The 17,706-nt window shown below is 37.9% G+C and overlaps 1 protein-coding gene across 1 annotated transcript in view; it reads left to right on the forward strand.

The window, feature by feature from the left end:
* Positions 1-17,706, forward strand: part of REV3L (REV3 like, DNA directed polymerase zeta catalytic subunit) — a 113,083-nt gene that overhangs the window by 74,184 nt on the left and 21,193 nt on the right. The window contains exons 16-19 of the mRNA XM_058802076.1: positions 882-1,007; positions 2,576-2,768; positions 5,116-5,227; positions 14,105-14,220. Coding sequence (XP_058658059.1) covers positions 882-1,007; positions 2,576-2,768; positions 5,116-5,227; positions 14,105-14,220 — 547 coding nt within the window. The remainder of the gene's footprint in view (positions 1-881; positions 1,008-2,575; positions 2,769-5,115; positions 5,228-14,104; positions 14,221-17,706) is intronic.

Below are 17,706 nucleotides of genomic sequence, written 5' to 3' on the forward strand. Positions count from 1 at the left end.
AAAGTTGGGAACAAATTTATGAGTTTAATTTGGGGGAAGCGCGTGTAAGTTGGAGATTGAGAATGGTGCTCTAGGGTAGTGAGAAACTAATGAGACATCATATAAAGATGTTTTGCTCTTGGAGTTACAACATCCTTTTTAAGTTGTAGTGTGATTTCCCTTTTTTATATATATAGATATATATATAGATATAGCCAGACCTGTGTATATTTTGTGTTTCTATGTGTATTAGTTTTCAGACAATGTTCTAGGCATTTTCTGAAAACAAGGAGGGCAGTTTGTGGTGTGCTAACAGAGGAGAAAGAGGTTGGACTTATTTTACTTAAATGGTTTCTGCTCTCCATGTTGAAACAGAATGGAGGGCTAGGTGCATTACTGGAGTGACCCAGTAGTTTTTTCTTAATATATTCACTTATTTCAAGGAGGTACTTAATATACCTTTATTTCACTGCCTTAAAAAGTAATGACTGAAACAGGGTTTTTTGACAAATTGTTGCTCAAGAGAGAATAGAGAATTGCTGGTTTCAATATCCTCAGACTTCCAAGAAAGCCAGTATGTGTGGGACTGGGGTTTTTTTTGTAGGATTCTGGGAGTTTTTGATTGTTTGGGAGGTTTTTTAAGTATTTCAAACTGCCTCTTGCTTTGCTATGAATTAAAATTATTCCTAAAAGGCAGAAAGATACAACAGTTGTTTGTATATTGAAAAATTAAATGAGGAGATAGTTGAAGGTTGGGGACCTTTTAGTAATTTGCAGTGTAGCATTTGCATTTTCATTGATAAATTTGTATTTAATATTGCCTGTTATTTAATACTACATATGAGTTTAGCAACCTGTGTTTTCTCACTATCCTGTTATTTTTTCTTCCCCTGCCTGATAAGAATCAATTTGCTGCCCTCGGTGCTCCAAAGAAAGAGACTTCCCAGATTGAAGGACCATCTTTAAATAATACTTATGGTTTTAAAGTCAGTGTGGAAAACCTGCAGGAAGCAAAATCTTTACATGAGGTAACTTTATTCTTGCATGTCACTTTTTAAAATTATAATTTATCAAGCCAATTTTATACTGAAAATAAAAAGTCATTTTCTCTTGAGTTCCCTAAGTGACTTAAAAATTAATCAGTGATGTCTGCAGCTGATGTCAGCTGTTAATCACCTGATGTCTGCAGCTCATAAGTAGTTGATCTACCAGTTTCAGCTTGATATCCAATGCCTCTAACAGTATTGAATTAGACTTCACAGTATTTTGGTTGAGAAGATGATAAACCTCCCTTTAAAAATAGAAATAGGGGAAAAATCAGAAGGAATAGTCAGTTTTGCATAAAAACGTTACTTGAAAAACTAGTTGACCATAATTTTCATGGATTGTTTCCTTAAGAAATAAGGCATCTGGCAGCAATTAGTAAGGCCCTCCTGGTATTTCTACTTATTACCTTCTGAACCTGTTGGACAGTTTCTACTACATTTAACAGAAGGGTGCCTATCTCAAAGAAGGTCTCTTTATATCTGTCTAATGTAGGTGAGTGTTTGGTGTGCGGAGAGGAATCAAGGTGCCTGAGAAAGGGAAGCAGTGTAAATACAGTACTGCTGTGTCTGGCTGACAGGGCAAGCAGCCTGTGTATATGTGCTCCTAGACAGTCTGCACACCTGGAATTAGCTGTTGGCCAGTTTATAGAGGAGATAGGGAGATAGCACTGAGTAAAGGACATAGAGAAGCCACAGTGATCCTGGGGGCAACGGAGATGGAGTTTTGATAGTAAAATTTTACACAGTGATGTTTGTAGCAATTTATAGCATGCAAATGTGGAGGAAATCAGGCTGCCCCTAGAGCATCCTATATACACAGAAATACTTTTAATTTTTCCCTCCTAATCTGTCCAACCTCTCCATTAATCCACATTATGAGCAATGCTACGCAAGACAAAAGAGTAGCAACATGGTGTTGAAACAGTATTAAATAATACTGTCTTTACTGCACAATCAAAACTTCACAGTATATAGGGATTAGCATTTTCTAAATGTAAACCATTCTGCAAAAAACTCTGGCAATATGATGTGAAAGTTCTGAAGGCAAAGTTAGGTATTCTCCCTACCTTCCTGTAGGGCTTAGTTTTCACGATTGTCTTGTGTGAGGGAGGGAAGGGAGAAGAAAGACCAAGAGTGATTATTTGTTCTTGATCAGTTCAGAAATGTGATTCATCTCAATATACAAAGGTGTTTGAAAACACTACAGGAATTTACAATTGTTGAAGTTGAACATTATCTGGTTTTTGTATTACTTTCTGCTTTTAGTAGAAGAATACAGTACTCAGACATAAATACTGAATTTTCATAACTGACTGTAAAGCTGTGTTTCATGATGAATCTTAGTTTTTCCTAAGATGGTGGTATTTGCAAAAATGTGAGATCCAAAGATGCATGGTTAATCACTTCTGTTAATTTTAGGGTGGAACCTTGTAGTTACAATGTAATACCACCATATAAATGTCGGCACTGTCTTCATTTGCACAGTCTTCTCTTAATTTTTTTAAGAAACCTGCAGAACAAACTAACATACTGTCTTTATTTGTTGCTAGGTCCAGCACCTTACCCTCATCAGTATGGAGTTACATGCTCGAACAAGACGAGATTTGGAACCAGATCCAGAGTTTGATCCGATCTGCGCTTTATTCTACTGCGTCTCATCAGACTCAGCACTGCCAAATTCTGATAAAAAAGAAATCACTGGTGCTATAGTGATTGATAGAGGCAGGACACCATCAAGCCAAGGTTCCTATTTTTTTTTTCATATGATATTTTACAGAAATGCTATTTCATAGTAATCAAACAGTAGCAAGCAAAATGTAATAGAGTATCTATATTACTACGTATTTCATTTAATTTTGTCTTGTTGAATGGCCGTATTAAATATGGAGTTTTCCTGCTTATATCTTCCAAAGAACTATTGCATGGGCTGTAAACCACAAATGGCATTTGCGTGTGCAAAATATCCATGTTTGCGTGCTTGTGGACAAGCTCCTGCAGTGTTCTAAAAGTGTAAAGAGGAAAACCTGCCTTTAGTTTCCTACTCGAGTTGCTGGATAGCTGCAAGTAGAAAATGTTAAAAGCGAGACAGTATGTTTTATATTTTACTTAAGGGTTATTTTTGTGGTTTTAACTGATCCTTTTAGGATCTAAACAGGGGCCCTTATTCTATTGTACCTTTTTGGCTTTGTTTAGACCAGTGATACTCAACCTGTGGCTCTAGAGCCGGATGTGGCTCTTCATGGCCCTACAGGCGGCTCTCGCAATGTAGGCATCTGATCGGCGCTCCACTCTATCAGGCAGCGCGGGGAGCACTGAGCAAATGGACCAGCAGTGTGGGAGTCGCTGAAGTTCCCCCTCCCATAGGGGGAAAGAAAAGGAGCTGCTGGGATCCCCCCACAGGTAAGAGTAGAGATCACCTCCCACCCAGCAGCTGTGGGGCAGAATGGGGAAAAACTTGCCCTTTTGCCCCTTGCACCCCTCCACCCCACTCCCTCCTAGCAGCCAGAAGGGATTGAAGACAGAATGCTGCTGGGAGAGAGGATGCTGATGTGTCATGTCGTGATGTATCAATGTGTGGTGGCATTAAGGCAGCATCATCACACATTGAAGTGTCATGATGGAAAAAAAATCCATTGATATTTGATTTTTATGGTGCTCTACAACTCCATTTTATTAAGAAGTGGCTCTCCAGCTGTTAAAGGTTGAGTACCACTGGTTTAGGCTAGTAAAAAAAAAAACCCAACAAAAAAAATCTCAAACCAAAAACATCCCCAAAGTAGTCCTTTTTCTTTCAGGGTTTCTTTGGCAATGTGAATGTGTATCAAACCACAAAATACTGTCTAAAATTTTAAGCCTACAAAAAAATTAGCAATAAGGCAACAGCTTCTTCTTTTACCAGTGTATTTTGTAGATACTATATCATGTTAAGCTAAGTTCTTATTGTTCTCAGTGAATTTTATTCTGGTATTATATGCTTGTTACTATCTTAAAAAATATATTTCTATTACCTTACTGAGATTTTTCCACAGTATAGCCACTATGGCTCCCTAGGTGTGTGTGCCACTGATAGTTTATCAAGAACTGTAAATGTCCAATGATATTTGAAAAAATGAAGGTTCTGATCTGGTTTGTTAGTGAAATAAAATGATGTGTTTAAATGTTATTGTGACATTTGTTGCTTTAATTGATATGTGCTGTCAATACTTTATTGGTTAGAACTTTTTGAGTTCCCTGTGGAGTGACTTGACATTGAGATACATCTTTTTTTTTCCCTTTTGTGTTATTATTGCTTTGTAAGTCGCAGTACTTGTTTTAACATTTATTTCTGAAAGCACACTTTTCTTAATTCTTAAGAATGTGTCAAAGTAGAATGCCATTTAAAAATTCCAGTTCCTAAAATCTGCATTGTCACTGTAACAGAGCTCATATTACCTGTTGTGTAAAGAAAACAGAGTATGTGTTGTGCATTATTCATTTAAAGAAGGTTTTTTAATATGGAAGGCAAATGCTGAGTTTCTACATGCATACAAATTCAGATATTACTCAGACATTATCAATGCGGACATTCTTAATGTGCACTAAGTGAGCATTTGGTCATGTTTTTCCATTTCTGTCAGTAACTTAGTGTGCTGGAAAAAAAGAGCTATACTGTTATAAAGCATTTTCATTCTGTAAGGCATTTTGCAAAGCACTACTCTGAGATAGCAATTAAAATTATATTTTGCATAAAAACAGTGTGTGAGCTGTCATATAGTCATTTAATATTTCTTATTAAGAGTAATTTTCCAGGAGCTAGACTCCTGTGCATGTAAAATAGTGAAAATTCTCGTGACTCGGGTTTGTTTCTGTCTGAGAATCTGTGCAAGATTACCACTATGGCAGAATTCTACAAAGTGAAAAGAAAAAAATTATTCCACCCAAGAGGAAGAAAATAAATTCATGGAATTAATTGTGATAATTATTAAAGATAAAAATAAGTTGTGTTCCATTCTTCTTTTTGGTCGTATGTTTTATTCTAAAGCAGTATTGTTGACTGAAGTAATGAAATTCCTTCTAAATTGTAACAGGTTTTTTTACTTTTATTTTCTAGGGAGCAGAGATCAAGCCCCCTTGCTTACAAGATCTGGAGTTACAGGACTAGAAGTCAGTTACGCTACTGATGAAAGAACTCTTTTCCAGGAAGTAGTGAATATTGTAAAAAGGTAGCATATCTGTACGTTCTGCTTTTATTTTTCAGGCTTGGAACAGCAGATTTAGTTCCTTCAACCCTTGCCAGTCTTTCAAATACTGATTTTTTTTGTTGTTGTTTCCCTCAAAGGCTTATTTCTAGAGTGGACAAGCATGGTGGTCTTTCAAATAAAAATACTTTTTGCTTTTCCTTTTCTCTGACAGCAAGAACATTCAGATCCTCTTAAGCAGCTGAGTTACAATCTTGAAACTTATCAGCCATATAAGTAATCTTTCTCAACATACAACTTTCCTGTTAACCCCAGAATTCATTACACATCTCTCTCTGAAACTCTCAGAACAGTAGATATTAAGAGTGCTGAGAGCTACAGAAAACCCCTCAGACAGGAAGAGTTTTCTAGGAACTCTGAGGCAAGACAGAAAAAAACCTGCATGGTACTGAAACTGCTGCAGTTTAAAATAAGGGTTCACTGAAAAAATCAGTTTCCTTGATTAGTTTTGTCTTCTCTGAATGGAAATCCCCTGCTCCATCAAACTTGGAAAACTGCTGGTTTTCCCCCTCTCCACCGAGGCTGAGAAGCCTGTTCGGGAGCCCTCTCGCCTGGTGCGTAGGTGGAACCACAGACGTCTCTCCAGACCCTACTGACAGGTGCAAAGCTGTAAAATTTCAAGGAAAACAAACAGATTTAAACTCTGAGTCACCCTGCTGGAATAGAGGCACAAGAAAAAAAAAAAAAACAAACTAGGCAGAGTACATTTGCAATTCTTTCTCTCTCCAACCAGAAAACCTCTGATGAGAAAGGCTTTGACCAACCCCATGAAGCCAGAATACAAAAAGAGTTGCTGAATGCAACCAGCACAGGGTGGGTCCTGACAGAGCAGCAGATCCCTGTTCAGAGAAGACAAAATTCAGGTAAGGAATATAATATTATTTTTCTCTGTCTTGGAAATCTAGTGCTCCATCAAACTTAGGAAAATAACATGGAATGAGAAACTGCCAGTACATGAAGAATTCTCCACCAGTTGTGTGGAACTCTAAAACGTGACAGGACAGAAAGAATATGGTAGAGAGACAACCCAGCAGTTAAAATATATGTTTATCACTGAAGATCAGAAGTCTTCTATATCTGTATGTGCTGAAGGCATTACAGAACAAAAAGAAAAAAAACAAACAATTTTGGTGTACTTCAAGATGGAATGTATCAGGTTGCTGTCTGAGAAATCTCTGCTAATAAGATCTTCTCTAGCGTGTGCAAGTGTATCTTTTTGATGGAGCAACTTCATCCATAAAGATTGAGTTAGTTGACTTGTATTCCTGGAAGATAAAAAGTTTGCTCTATTAATGGAGAGACAGACTATTGTCATCATCTTAGTTTCCTTCCCTCACGACTCTAGAACTCAGCTATCAAACTTCTGATGGACTTTGAAAAAAGAAGTTTTTTGCAACTTGGACCACATCTACAGTTTGCTGCTCTTTTTCCCCGTTTATTTTCTGTAGCCTGGGCAAAAAAAAGGAGAAATTTTGTTGGAGTTAGTGTTTTGTTTTTCTTAAGCACAAAACAAGTGTCTAGGCCCAGAGTAGCTTTAACTGAAGGAGGAAGTATGGTAAAACCGTGTAATTAAGAAGTAGTGCAAAAACTTCCTCAATGAGAAATGAACAAGCAAGCAGCTTTAATGAAAAATAGTAATTATTTTTAAACAATCTTCTGTTTACCTTTTTAGTGTTATTTTTTTCCAGCACAAGCTAGGTGCTCTGGCTGTTCTGGTAGATGCACTTAATAGTAGGTCTGATAGATTAGAGAAAGAGAACTATCAGGCTATACTTAAGAAATATTATCACTTGAACTTCATGGATCAACACTCAAAATCACCTTAATTTTAAGCAAAGAATTGTATCAGTATCTTATATTCTGATACATGCTTTAGGCTGGACAATAATAGGCTCTTGTGAGTGAACAGCATGCCCAGCATGACTGCAGCCTGCTTTTCGTTCATGTTCTTGGCCTCTTGGGCAACTGGAGGGAAGGGTGGAAGACTGAAATTACAGATTCCTGGCATGATGAATGACAGACTGCCTAATCACTCTTGGTTGTCAATATCAGGAACAGACTTTATCAACTTGTTGGAGCATGGAACAGAAAGGATCTTGGCTGCAGGAGGAATTATCTTATACAGTCCACTTTAAGAATTCTTGTTCCTACTTCTACTCATTCTCTTAGTAGTTGGCCTAGTTCTTCCTCTTATTCCATATATGTGAAATTGTGGAACATACTTATTTGTTTCTGGTTCCAGCCTTCTACTTCCTTGTTTAGGCCTTTTGTTTTCTTTCCATCCTGGCTATTGAAAATAAATAATGGTTGATTCTGTAACTTCTTGTCAATACACGTAAACTCTGGAAGAGCCATGTAGAGAATTCTGGGTCATTGTTTCCAGCACACAGATGAAGGAAAGGGTGTTCCTGGAAAATTTATAACTTCTGCAATACTCATAGCTCATCAGTGTCTGACTAGGTTTTTGTCTCTGAAGAGTGCTTCCCAAACTTTTTGTAGCAAAGCTGAAGTTACTCTTTGTTGACTGAAGATGAGTATTGCTCCAGAAGATTCTCTGGAATAAATAAACTGAAGTTGGATTCAGTTAATACCTTCACTGTGAAGTTGTTTAGGCTGTGCTAGATCTGAATGACCACAGTATGGTTAATACCTTGGCATCCATGAGATGAATACCAGGTTAAATGTTCTTCTGTGGATTAGTAGATGTTGTCTCTGATTAACTCAGAGCCCTTGGCAAACAGAAATAAATAATCTTGTGTTCCAGTAGACCAGAAGACGACCTGGTTGTTTCCCTGGAATTGTGATCTGTGATTTCATCTATACTGCAAACTCACAGACTTGTCCAGATACTGAGAAGAATAAGCACCTCTGCTTCTAGGAGATTATTACTGAGACTGACTAACCCGTGAAATAGAAGTACTTACAAGCATAAATACCAAAGTCTATTCACAGACAATTTTAATTTTGAAGGATATTAGGTATACTGAGGCTGAGGGTTGAGAGTCAGGAAACAGACAGAAAGGAAGAGCCACAAATACGAGTTTGGAAGAGGTAGGGAAGAACAAACAGCACAGATTTGTAAAAAAGAAAAGCATCATTAGATTGGTTTTTGGTACCCTGACAACTGTCTTAGACTTTGAGAGGGAGCTGCACCTGCATAGGTCCAAATTTCCCTTCTTTGGTAAACTGTCCTCTGGCTGTAAACCAGAAAAATGGGCTTCAGCTCAAAACTGGCATAAAGCAGCTGAGAGACAACATCCTTCTAATCTGTGCAGTTGCTGGGGATGTCCTAGAAGCAGAGACATCCAAGTTGTAGGCTCTCTGGAACGTTCAGAGGGGATTTTTTTTTTCTTGAAATGAAGCTTGGACATGTATTGCTGTCCTAAAGCATTCTGTTGTACTACCTGAGGTGCTTTCCTGAACAGATCCTCTGTTGATCATAAGGTGTCAGCTGCAATGAGATGGGAGAAAAAATGGAAGAATCTCTCTGCTTGAGGAAGTAAAAGAGCCATCTCTCTGAACCTAAAGGCAGGAAAAAAAGTAAACACATTTACATACTTCCCTAACACAGGAAAGCTGACTGAGGAGGAGGAGAAGGTGGAATGGAATGCTACAAGAATGTTTGCAATGGGATTTAAAACTAGATAGGAAAACTAGAGATGTGCAAGCTTGATGGAGCAGTGGATTCCCATGAAAGAGAAATTAAATGTCTGAGCCTCTCCTTCACTTTTAGGGCAAATTGTTCTGCTTCTCCTTAAGGGCAGATGCTACCAGATAGCAGAAAAGGGCTGGTCCTGCATGTATGAGAGGAGCAAAATTTGGGGAATTCATGTGGGAATGCACAATCCCCATCTCTCAGACAAACAGAGGATGTGAAAACAGGGCAGGCTTGAAACAAAGATTAGTAGGTTCATTGCTACTTGAAACTTAGAAACACCCACAGCTCCTTGTCTCAACTGAAGTAGTTTTTGAATTAGAATTACATGAACGGAGTATAATACAAGATTTATATAAACATTTTGGGGATAACATTTTTGTATTAAACTGCTAATGCTTAATACTTACATATTTTTATAGTGTTTTTCTTGTAAGATGTATAATGCTAATGAATTTTTTTGTTTGGATACAGTGCATTATATTTCTTCCTCTGTAAATACTCTAGCAACGTCTTCTTCTTAAAATAGAGATGTGCTAATCTAACCTTCTTTTTCCAGGCCAGTATCATCTTCATCAGTGACATTTTCCTGTAGAAATATGTATCTAATGCCCTCTATCAACTTTATGGATTTTTTTGTTGTCTAAGGCAAGCTGGAAAAATGTTTTCAGAAATTTCAGTTATGTGTTTGAGTCACCAAGCATTCTGTTGCTATGCACAGTTACTGCTTTTGTCTGTATCATAGGTCTGGCATGGTTCCCCTCCCCCTCCTTTTTTCTCTTAATCATAGCTGGAAGAAAAATAGCAGTCAGGAAAAGCAGACACATAAGAGAAGGGAAGGTATAACTGGGAGCTTTAGTGTTCATTCACAAAATCATCAAATGAGAAAGAGGAAGAGATGTCATAGCAGCAGATACAACTTAGCTGGAAAGGAAAATAATCGCCTTTCTTTTCTCTGCAGCATGTATGAGTTGAATGTTAATGCTGTTGTGTTTAAATCCTGCCAGCATAAATGCTGCTTTTCATCTTTGCAGAAAGTCTGGCAACAGCATGCAAAGCAGTATCAGGGCCCACCCTTTTAACAAAAGAGCATATGTTGGCAAGCACACCTCTTATTCCTGTCGTGTTACTCCTAGCCAACAGCTTTCAAATATCAGTATTACAGTTTACTAGTTTCTTGCAGGTGTAACAGCTGGTCTCATTACAATTTCTTCTAATAAAATAGCTTGAATTGATGTTGAAGACCAGTTTCATAGTATACTGTAAAAATTGTGAGACAGGAGGATGAAAGATAAAACTTGTCCTCTTAGCTCACAGCCTGTTGTCTTTGTGGCGCCGCATGAAAAGGAGAAAGTGAGTGAGAGAGTCACACTTCAGCTAAGCTCTCACATCAGCTAAATTTTGGGTTTGCCTGTTCATCTTCCCATGCAGAATAATGTACTCTTTTAGCTCCAGACATCTCTTCTTCTCTATTAGCAAATAGAATACCACAGGAAGTCTCAGCAAGTGCCACTGGTACATTGGTACCACTGGTACATGAGATTGGGCTGCAGGAGAGGGCATTTCTGCAGCATAAATTGGGATGTAGTTCATGAGCAAGCAACATAGAGGCAGGAAACAATATTCTCTCTTACTAGGTGCAAGAAATTTGATAGGTCTCTTAAACCTGTTGCATAAGGTAGATCTTAGGCGTATGTAGTGCCGGAGTTTGGGGTTGTAAGTGTTACTTAGTAGAAAGGAGTTCTTCAGTTTAATGTTACTTTGTTTTTTCCTTCAGAGATAATTGAGATACACTTGGGAATGCATACAGAGGTACATACAAAATACATATATGTGTAACTTACTGCAGTATCTGAGCAACTACTGAGTTGCCAGTAGTATGTTTATTGGTTTTCATGCTTTTAGAAGGATACCACTTGGATCCAAGTTTTAAATATGTACCAACTGACATTAAAGGACTGTGATTACAGGAAATTCACAGTAAGATTTGATCTCACCATTTGCTAGCTACTCTACCTTGATTTTCCATTTAGATAGCTTTGTATAAGTAATCTGACTGAAACTTAAACATCTGTACTTCACAATCAGTGTCTAATTAGCTTTCCTCACCAGAAGAGTTCAACAGAATAGGATCTTGGTCTGCAAGAGATGACTAAAATACAAAGAATGGTTCACCTGAAGAGGCCTTTTTGTTCAATGACAATAGAGACCAGTTTAGAAAACTTGAGATGCCAAAATTAGCTGACATTAGACACTCCCCTTAATACATGGGTGGTATCTAGTTGGGATGGAAAAGCAAAGTAATGTGCTGTAAAGTGATAGCCTGTAAGTCAGTAATGTGCAATTACAGGTGATCCCTAATGGCCTGGATGAGCAAGACTGAGTTTTAAAAAAATATTTCGATTAATAAGCTTTCCAATCTGGATGTGGATTTACATAGAATTGTGTTAAAATATGTGATACTTCAGTTAGACACAATTTATTTCTAGAAGAAAAAGCATGTATCTGAAAACATCATAAACTAAAGAGCTTTTATGTCTTGTCCTATAAAAACACCTTCAAATCTGAAGGATACTAGAGAAACAGTTCTTGAGATTATATGCAGATGGATTACAGAGGACATTTTGTTCACTAGGTTAAAAGGTAATGGGAAAATTACCTCCAGAATTGATAAAATATATTCAGTTGCAGTAGTAATATAATAGCCCACTAATTTTGTTTAAGTAGGAAGTAAGAAAGGTAATGCCCTCTTTGGGCAAGTTACAACCCAAAGCAACTATCTTTCATCAGTTGATGAAGGACAAACTTCACCAACTTGCTGCTTCCAAACAGTTCTTATTTCTGTTCAGAATAGGCTTATAAGAGAAAGCAAATTTCTGGCATAATGAATATTGGTTTATGTTTTCTTAAGCAGTTCTTCACGAGTTTCTGATTCACATTTGCATCTATCATAGACCCCATCTGCATAATGCCTTGTCTTGTGTAAAATCTACAAGTATTCTCCATTTTGAATTATGTGATGCCAGTTTTCAAATATGATAACAAATGACTACTTCCCTAATTTTAATTAATCAGTACTGATTTGCCATATGCTAGGACCAGGAAAGTTTAGTTATTACAATAATTAATTTGAAAATATGTTAATTTTTATAATGTTTATTCTATGCCTGTATAAAACATGGCATAATTCCTTTTAATTTCAAAGCTGAAATTGAGCTATTAATAATTTTGAGCATCATTTCACAATCATTGTATGTTGAGCAGAGCAGCCAGCAGTCCTAACTCTTTTTGTCACTGGTTCTGCTGCTGGAACGAACTGCAGGCTAGTTTGAGTCATTTGTCCATAAATTGTTCCAAGTAGCTTTGGGGTTGTACCATTGGTAGAATAGGTTTCCATATTGAGTAAATTTACTGCTTCCACTCCTGGAAGCAGTAAATTTCCACCTCCAAAACCAAATAATTCTTCTTTTGACATGAACAGCAGATAGCAAGATATCCCCCAAATTCAAACTGCTAGTTCTTTTACTTTCTGTAGAATGGCAGAAATCAAAAACTTGCTTTAGAACCCCCTGCTTTAGGTAAAAATTGTATCAAAACCATTCCCTTACAAGTAGAAGTAGGTGATAAAGGGGATTTTTGCAACTTCTGACCAAAAGCCCAAATTTTAATAAAGAGACAGCCATGATGAGTAGCAGCATTCAACTATTTTTCATAGAAGGTCAGTGTCCATGGCAGAAGTGTGGAGAAACTGTTTTTTGGAGCTATTCTCCAAGTAATTAGTATCAACTCAAAGTGAGTTGTCATTGCCTTTGGCTAGGACACATAAGCAAGGAAGACACTTTCCTGATAAAGTCTGAAGCTTCATTTGTAATGTCTGTGATACAACTAACTGAGTATTCAGGGAAAGGGTGTTCTGTATTCAACAGTCAAGAAATGTTTGTATTTTTTTAATGTGTTCATGGATGCAAGGAGTACAGAGTTCCTGTTAGTAATCCAAGGCCCCTGCCCACTCTCTCCATAAACTAAGGTCTACAAGCCTGTACCCTGTTGTAGAGTTGGGCATAGACTGTGGTGTACAGGATCCTCAGCCCATCATCCATCCTCTACCTCCTCACAGCTGCCTTGATGTCATTCAGTTGTATTGAGTAGTGCCTGCTGCATCAAGGTTGGAAAATACTTTAAAAATCATTCAGTCTAACCAGGAAGCGGCTATTCATCCCACTGAAACTTCCTTTGTTTCCTTGCTGTAAAAATAACAGATATCTTATGTTACTTTGTCCGGTCTCTTTCTGCCCAACAAAATCATTCTTAGGCTGTTGACCAAATCACCAGATCATGACTTGGGGCTTTAATAGTGCCTGCTCAAAAGTTAGGTGATACTGGCTCCTCTGAGCTAACTCCTGCCTGTGCTTTGTCTTTAAAGCCACACTTTTTGTCCGGTCAAGTGAGGTTTACTTTGAGCCTGACTGGAAGTGATTGTGTCAGAAGTCAATTCTGACTTTATTATCATACCTGAGCCAGTTAGATTTTCCAGCTGGAAAGAGATACGGCATAAGATAAGTTTTTCTTGTGTGTCGTCTAGAAAGAAGGCTATCTAGAAAAAGGTATTTAAGGAGAACTGGTAGATACAGTTGCTTTTCTCTGTTTCAGTTTAGACAGCTCTCACTCAACTACAAATTGTAACTCACAATAAGGGGTGATCATTTAGGACCTGAAGTTCCCTCTGATTACTCAGAGTTATACTGCACTATGTGTGACACAATACTATCAGTAAACATTCCAGTTAACCTACTGGCAAATTCTCTTCCATAGGCATGGCTATAATTCACTGCACATCTGTCTCATGCTGCTAAGTTTCAGCTAATGCTTGATACTTCCTGATGCCATCAATAAAACCTCATGAGACCTCAGTTTTGTTCTTTATTTGTAAAGACCAAGAAAAAAAATTCCAGTGAAAATATCCTTTCTAAATGTTTTTGCCATTGAATGTTATTATAAACCCTAAAAGATTGCCTGCTTTGAATATTGTCTCCTAGTCCAGATGCTGCTTTCATAGAAACCGATTATGACTGCGCCTTTTTTAAACTCAACATAATTTGAATGAAATCCTGTTTATACTTTGTTCATGGAAAATATTTTTGTGAATTATATGAAGCTCATGTTTTCTTCTCCCCCTACCTCTCTAGATATGACCCAGACATTTTGCTAGGCTATGAAGTCCAGATGCATTCCTGGGGATATCTCTTACAGAGGGCTGCAGCACTGAATGTTGATTTATGCCAGATGATTTCTCGTGTGCCAGGTATGTTATTTGTTTAGGGCTTCAGTTCAGTTCCAGTAGAAGCAAGTTGAAATCTATGAACAAATTTAAAAAATAAATGCAGAGTATTCCTTCAGAAAGACTTTTTTTTGTTCTTGCTCCTGTGTTGTTAGTAGTATAATCACACATACCCCTGGTGTTTTCTGAATTTTCAAATTTGTGGCATATTCCACTTCTGTGTGTGTGTCCTGTGTTCATGAACCTGGACTTATATTCTATAGTTGTGGGTTAAGTTTCAGTTCTTAGAGGTGCTTCTGCTACCAAACCTTCTTTTGCTTTCCTTGGCTCCAGCCATTCAGAGTACCTACCATAATCATCATTTGTGATTTCTCTGGATGTAATACAAGAACATAAAAATGCTCCTGAGCAGCAATTGTCCTGGACAGCTTTGTAATAAAATCCTCACTTTCAATGACCATTCTTGTACTTTGGGCAAGTTTTATTGGGTCCAAGTGCTGATGCTTTCCTCCAGCATTCAGAAAAAAGTCTGTTTAGACTGGCAGGAAAACTTGGATGAGAATGGTAAGCATAGTGCCTATACTTAGTCAATCAATAGAAGCCATCATTCTGAAGAATGGAGTTAGTGAACAGCTAAATAAATGTTCTGTCGTACCTGAGAAGAGTCAGGATAACTTTATAAAATGAAAAAGTGTCTCAATAATTTGTTCTGGCTCTTTGCAGTCATCAGGGGGATGTGGATGAGGGAGACTTTAAAGATCAAAACAGTTAAAAAAGCTGGTTTTGCCAGCTGTACAGAAAAAAGCATCTGTACAGAAATTAAATTGCTATGAAATAAGAAGTCCATTACTGTGATTGTTCTAATAAAAACTTGAGCCTGTTGCTTTGTAATGGTTGCAAAAGCAAATGTTAGGAATTACAGAGCAAGGAAAATATAAAGCAATGAATGTATATGTAAAAAATGTAAAAATCTGTAGTGTGCTTGTACTTCAAATACCAAGGTTGTAGCCTCCTCATAACCTTCTTCCCATCAAAGTGGATATTAGGGAACTGGTAAAAATGAGAAGGGTTATCCAGATGTGTCTAATAATTTAGTAATTTGGTATTCCAGAAGAGACAAAACAGTGTAGGAACAGTAAAAGCCTGTGAAATATTGAGGGATGTAAAGGGAAATAGAGATTGGGTTTTCATGGTTATTTCCAATGCAAGAACTGGAAATCAAGTGAAGCTAGCAAGTGGCAGCTACAGAATAGAAGTTAATTTTTAGTCTCAGCATTGCTGAACTCTTTAGTTCCTGGTCATGAGATAGTACAAATGCTTATAGTGTACATTGCTTTAAAAGGAGATAAATTCTTGCAAGAAGAATCCATTTGGAGCTATGATATATGTGAAAATAATGTCTGGCCCAGGAAGCTGAAAATGATTGGAAGCTGGAAGAGTTTTAGGGAGAGTATCAGCAGCTGCTTCCCCCATCTTGAAGCACCTGCCTTTGAGTACATGACAGAACATAATACTGGGCTACTTTAATCTTTGAGCATACCCAGCACAGGAATCATCTTTTATGTAGTTGTCCTGTGTGCCAGGCCAGGAGAATATGTTGTTTTAGCAGCACTGTGTTCACACAGTCCTTCTTTGAGGCTTGAATATTTGTATACTCTTGATGCTTTCAATACTTATGATGTATCTGGAAAAGAACTGAGTTATAGAGTCCTCCCAGAGACAAGAAAACACAAGAAAAAAAATTGCATCTTCAGTTAAATGTTGTTGACAATTGAACTTTGGTAAATTTTTAAATACTTCATATATGAAAACAGGATCATGTGATAGTTTAAATATGAACAGGCTGTCAGTGCCCCTAAGTTTCTTTCTTCAGGACAAAGCTGTCAAATTTATTCTTCAGGAATAACAGCAGATTGCATGAACCTTGTTATTCAGTTTCCCTGATGGCTCAAATTGAGATGATACACTAGTTGCAATATAATACCTCTGGGTACAGTCTTCAAAGGTACTGAAGGATGTTCAGAAAAGTTCTTGACCCATTACATCTAAAGATGTGCAATGTCTGTATTAAGAGGAGCAGTAAGTGTTGTAGTCAAAGGTTTCTTAAAGCCACCAATAATCACAAAGATTTGCTGTTCCACTGTAGAAGTATGGCTGAACAATCTCTTCAGTTTGGGACATGTGTCTCTGCTGTTGCTCTCAAAGGCTGAGTCACAGTTGGTGTCTTGCAGGACTACTCTGTCTGCACTGTATTTGATACAGAACCAAACAATGAGCAAAGCTGTTAATAGTACCCATCTTCCTGACATAAGCTCTTCCTCAAGTTAATGATTTTGGGATACACATGAATGGGTCCTCAAAGAAGAAAGGGAACTGTATGGTTCCTAATGGTAATGTCCCCATGTATTTCACAGTCAGGTTTCCTTCTCTACAACCATGAAGCCCCACACAACATGGGTTCAGTTCTAGTGAAGGAAATCAGGATTGTAGCCCGTAACATTTTTGTACATGAAGTTCAAGTGAGCATGCAGAGCCCAGGCATGATCTGCACAGCCCTGGTGTTTGTAGTGCAGGTGTTCCTGTGCCAGCTGCTAGATGCATACTCATAAGTGGAATACATAACACTTAAAAATGTTTCTAAGAACTGCTGTTATTTTAAGGTAAGTGTTTGGTTTGTTTTGACAGAATTGCAGCAGAAAGATGAGAAAATGTTTACACTGATGAGCTCTTCCCAGAAATGTCATGCCATAAATGTCTTGCATGCATGACCATATACGTGCAAGTTGTTGTGTTCTCTGTTGCTTTTTGGCCTCCTTGTCCATGATTTTGACCCCATCTGTCTTCCTCTTGCTTTTCCAACCCCTGTGCTTCACATTTCCCTCCCTTCTTCACATGCTGTATTTTCAGAACAGGAACTGCTCCTTCAAGAAGTATGCTTCTCTTACCTCTTGTTGCAATAGAGATGGAAGGGACTTTTCCTTTCCTGTGATTTCAACTTAACAAAAAGAAAGCTGGGCTTCTCTCTGGTTTTGCTTTATTGGCTGAGTCTGATGCTGCCTCTGCCCTTTACAAGTGAACGATTCATAAGTCATAGGACACATCATCACAAGAGAAGTGCATACTATGCCTGTGCGTGGTGGCATTTTTTGTGTGCCCTCCTGGTTCCTCCTTTGCATCACAGCTCAAAGTTAGGGAGTGGGTAAGAGAGGATGAGAGGAGACTTCTTTTTATTTCATCTCATGCACTCGAAAAATAGGAGGAATGTCCTGTTCTGCTTCTTACCAGCATAGTTCCCAAAGAGGCTTACATGGTTCTGGTGACACATTTCCCACACCAGTTGTAAAGTAGCGCAGGTTTTTTGTAATATGGTGGTGCTCATCACAGGCAGAGTTCATCAGACAGTGGGTCTCCTTGTGATCACAGTATACTTTGCTGCCTGTTTTTTACCAGCAAGACATGAAGCAAAATTAATATAGGAAATCCCCTAAACAAATCAAAAGAGAACTGGGA

Source organism: Ammospiza caudacuta, chromosome 3, assembly GCF_027887145.1.
Source record: "Ammospiza caudacuta isolate bAmmCau1 chromosome 3, bAmmCau1.pri, whole genome shotgun sequence".
NCBI classification, from domain to species: Eukaryota; Metazoa; Chordata; class Aves; order Passeriformes; family Passerellidae; genus Ammospiza; species Ammospiza caudacuta.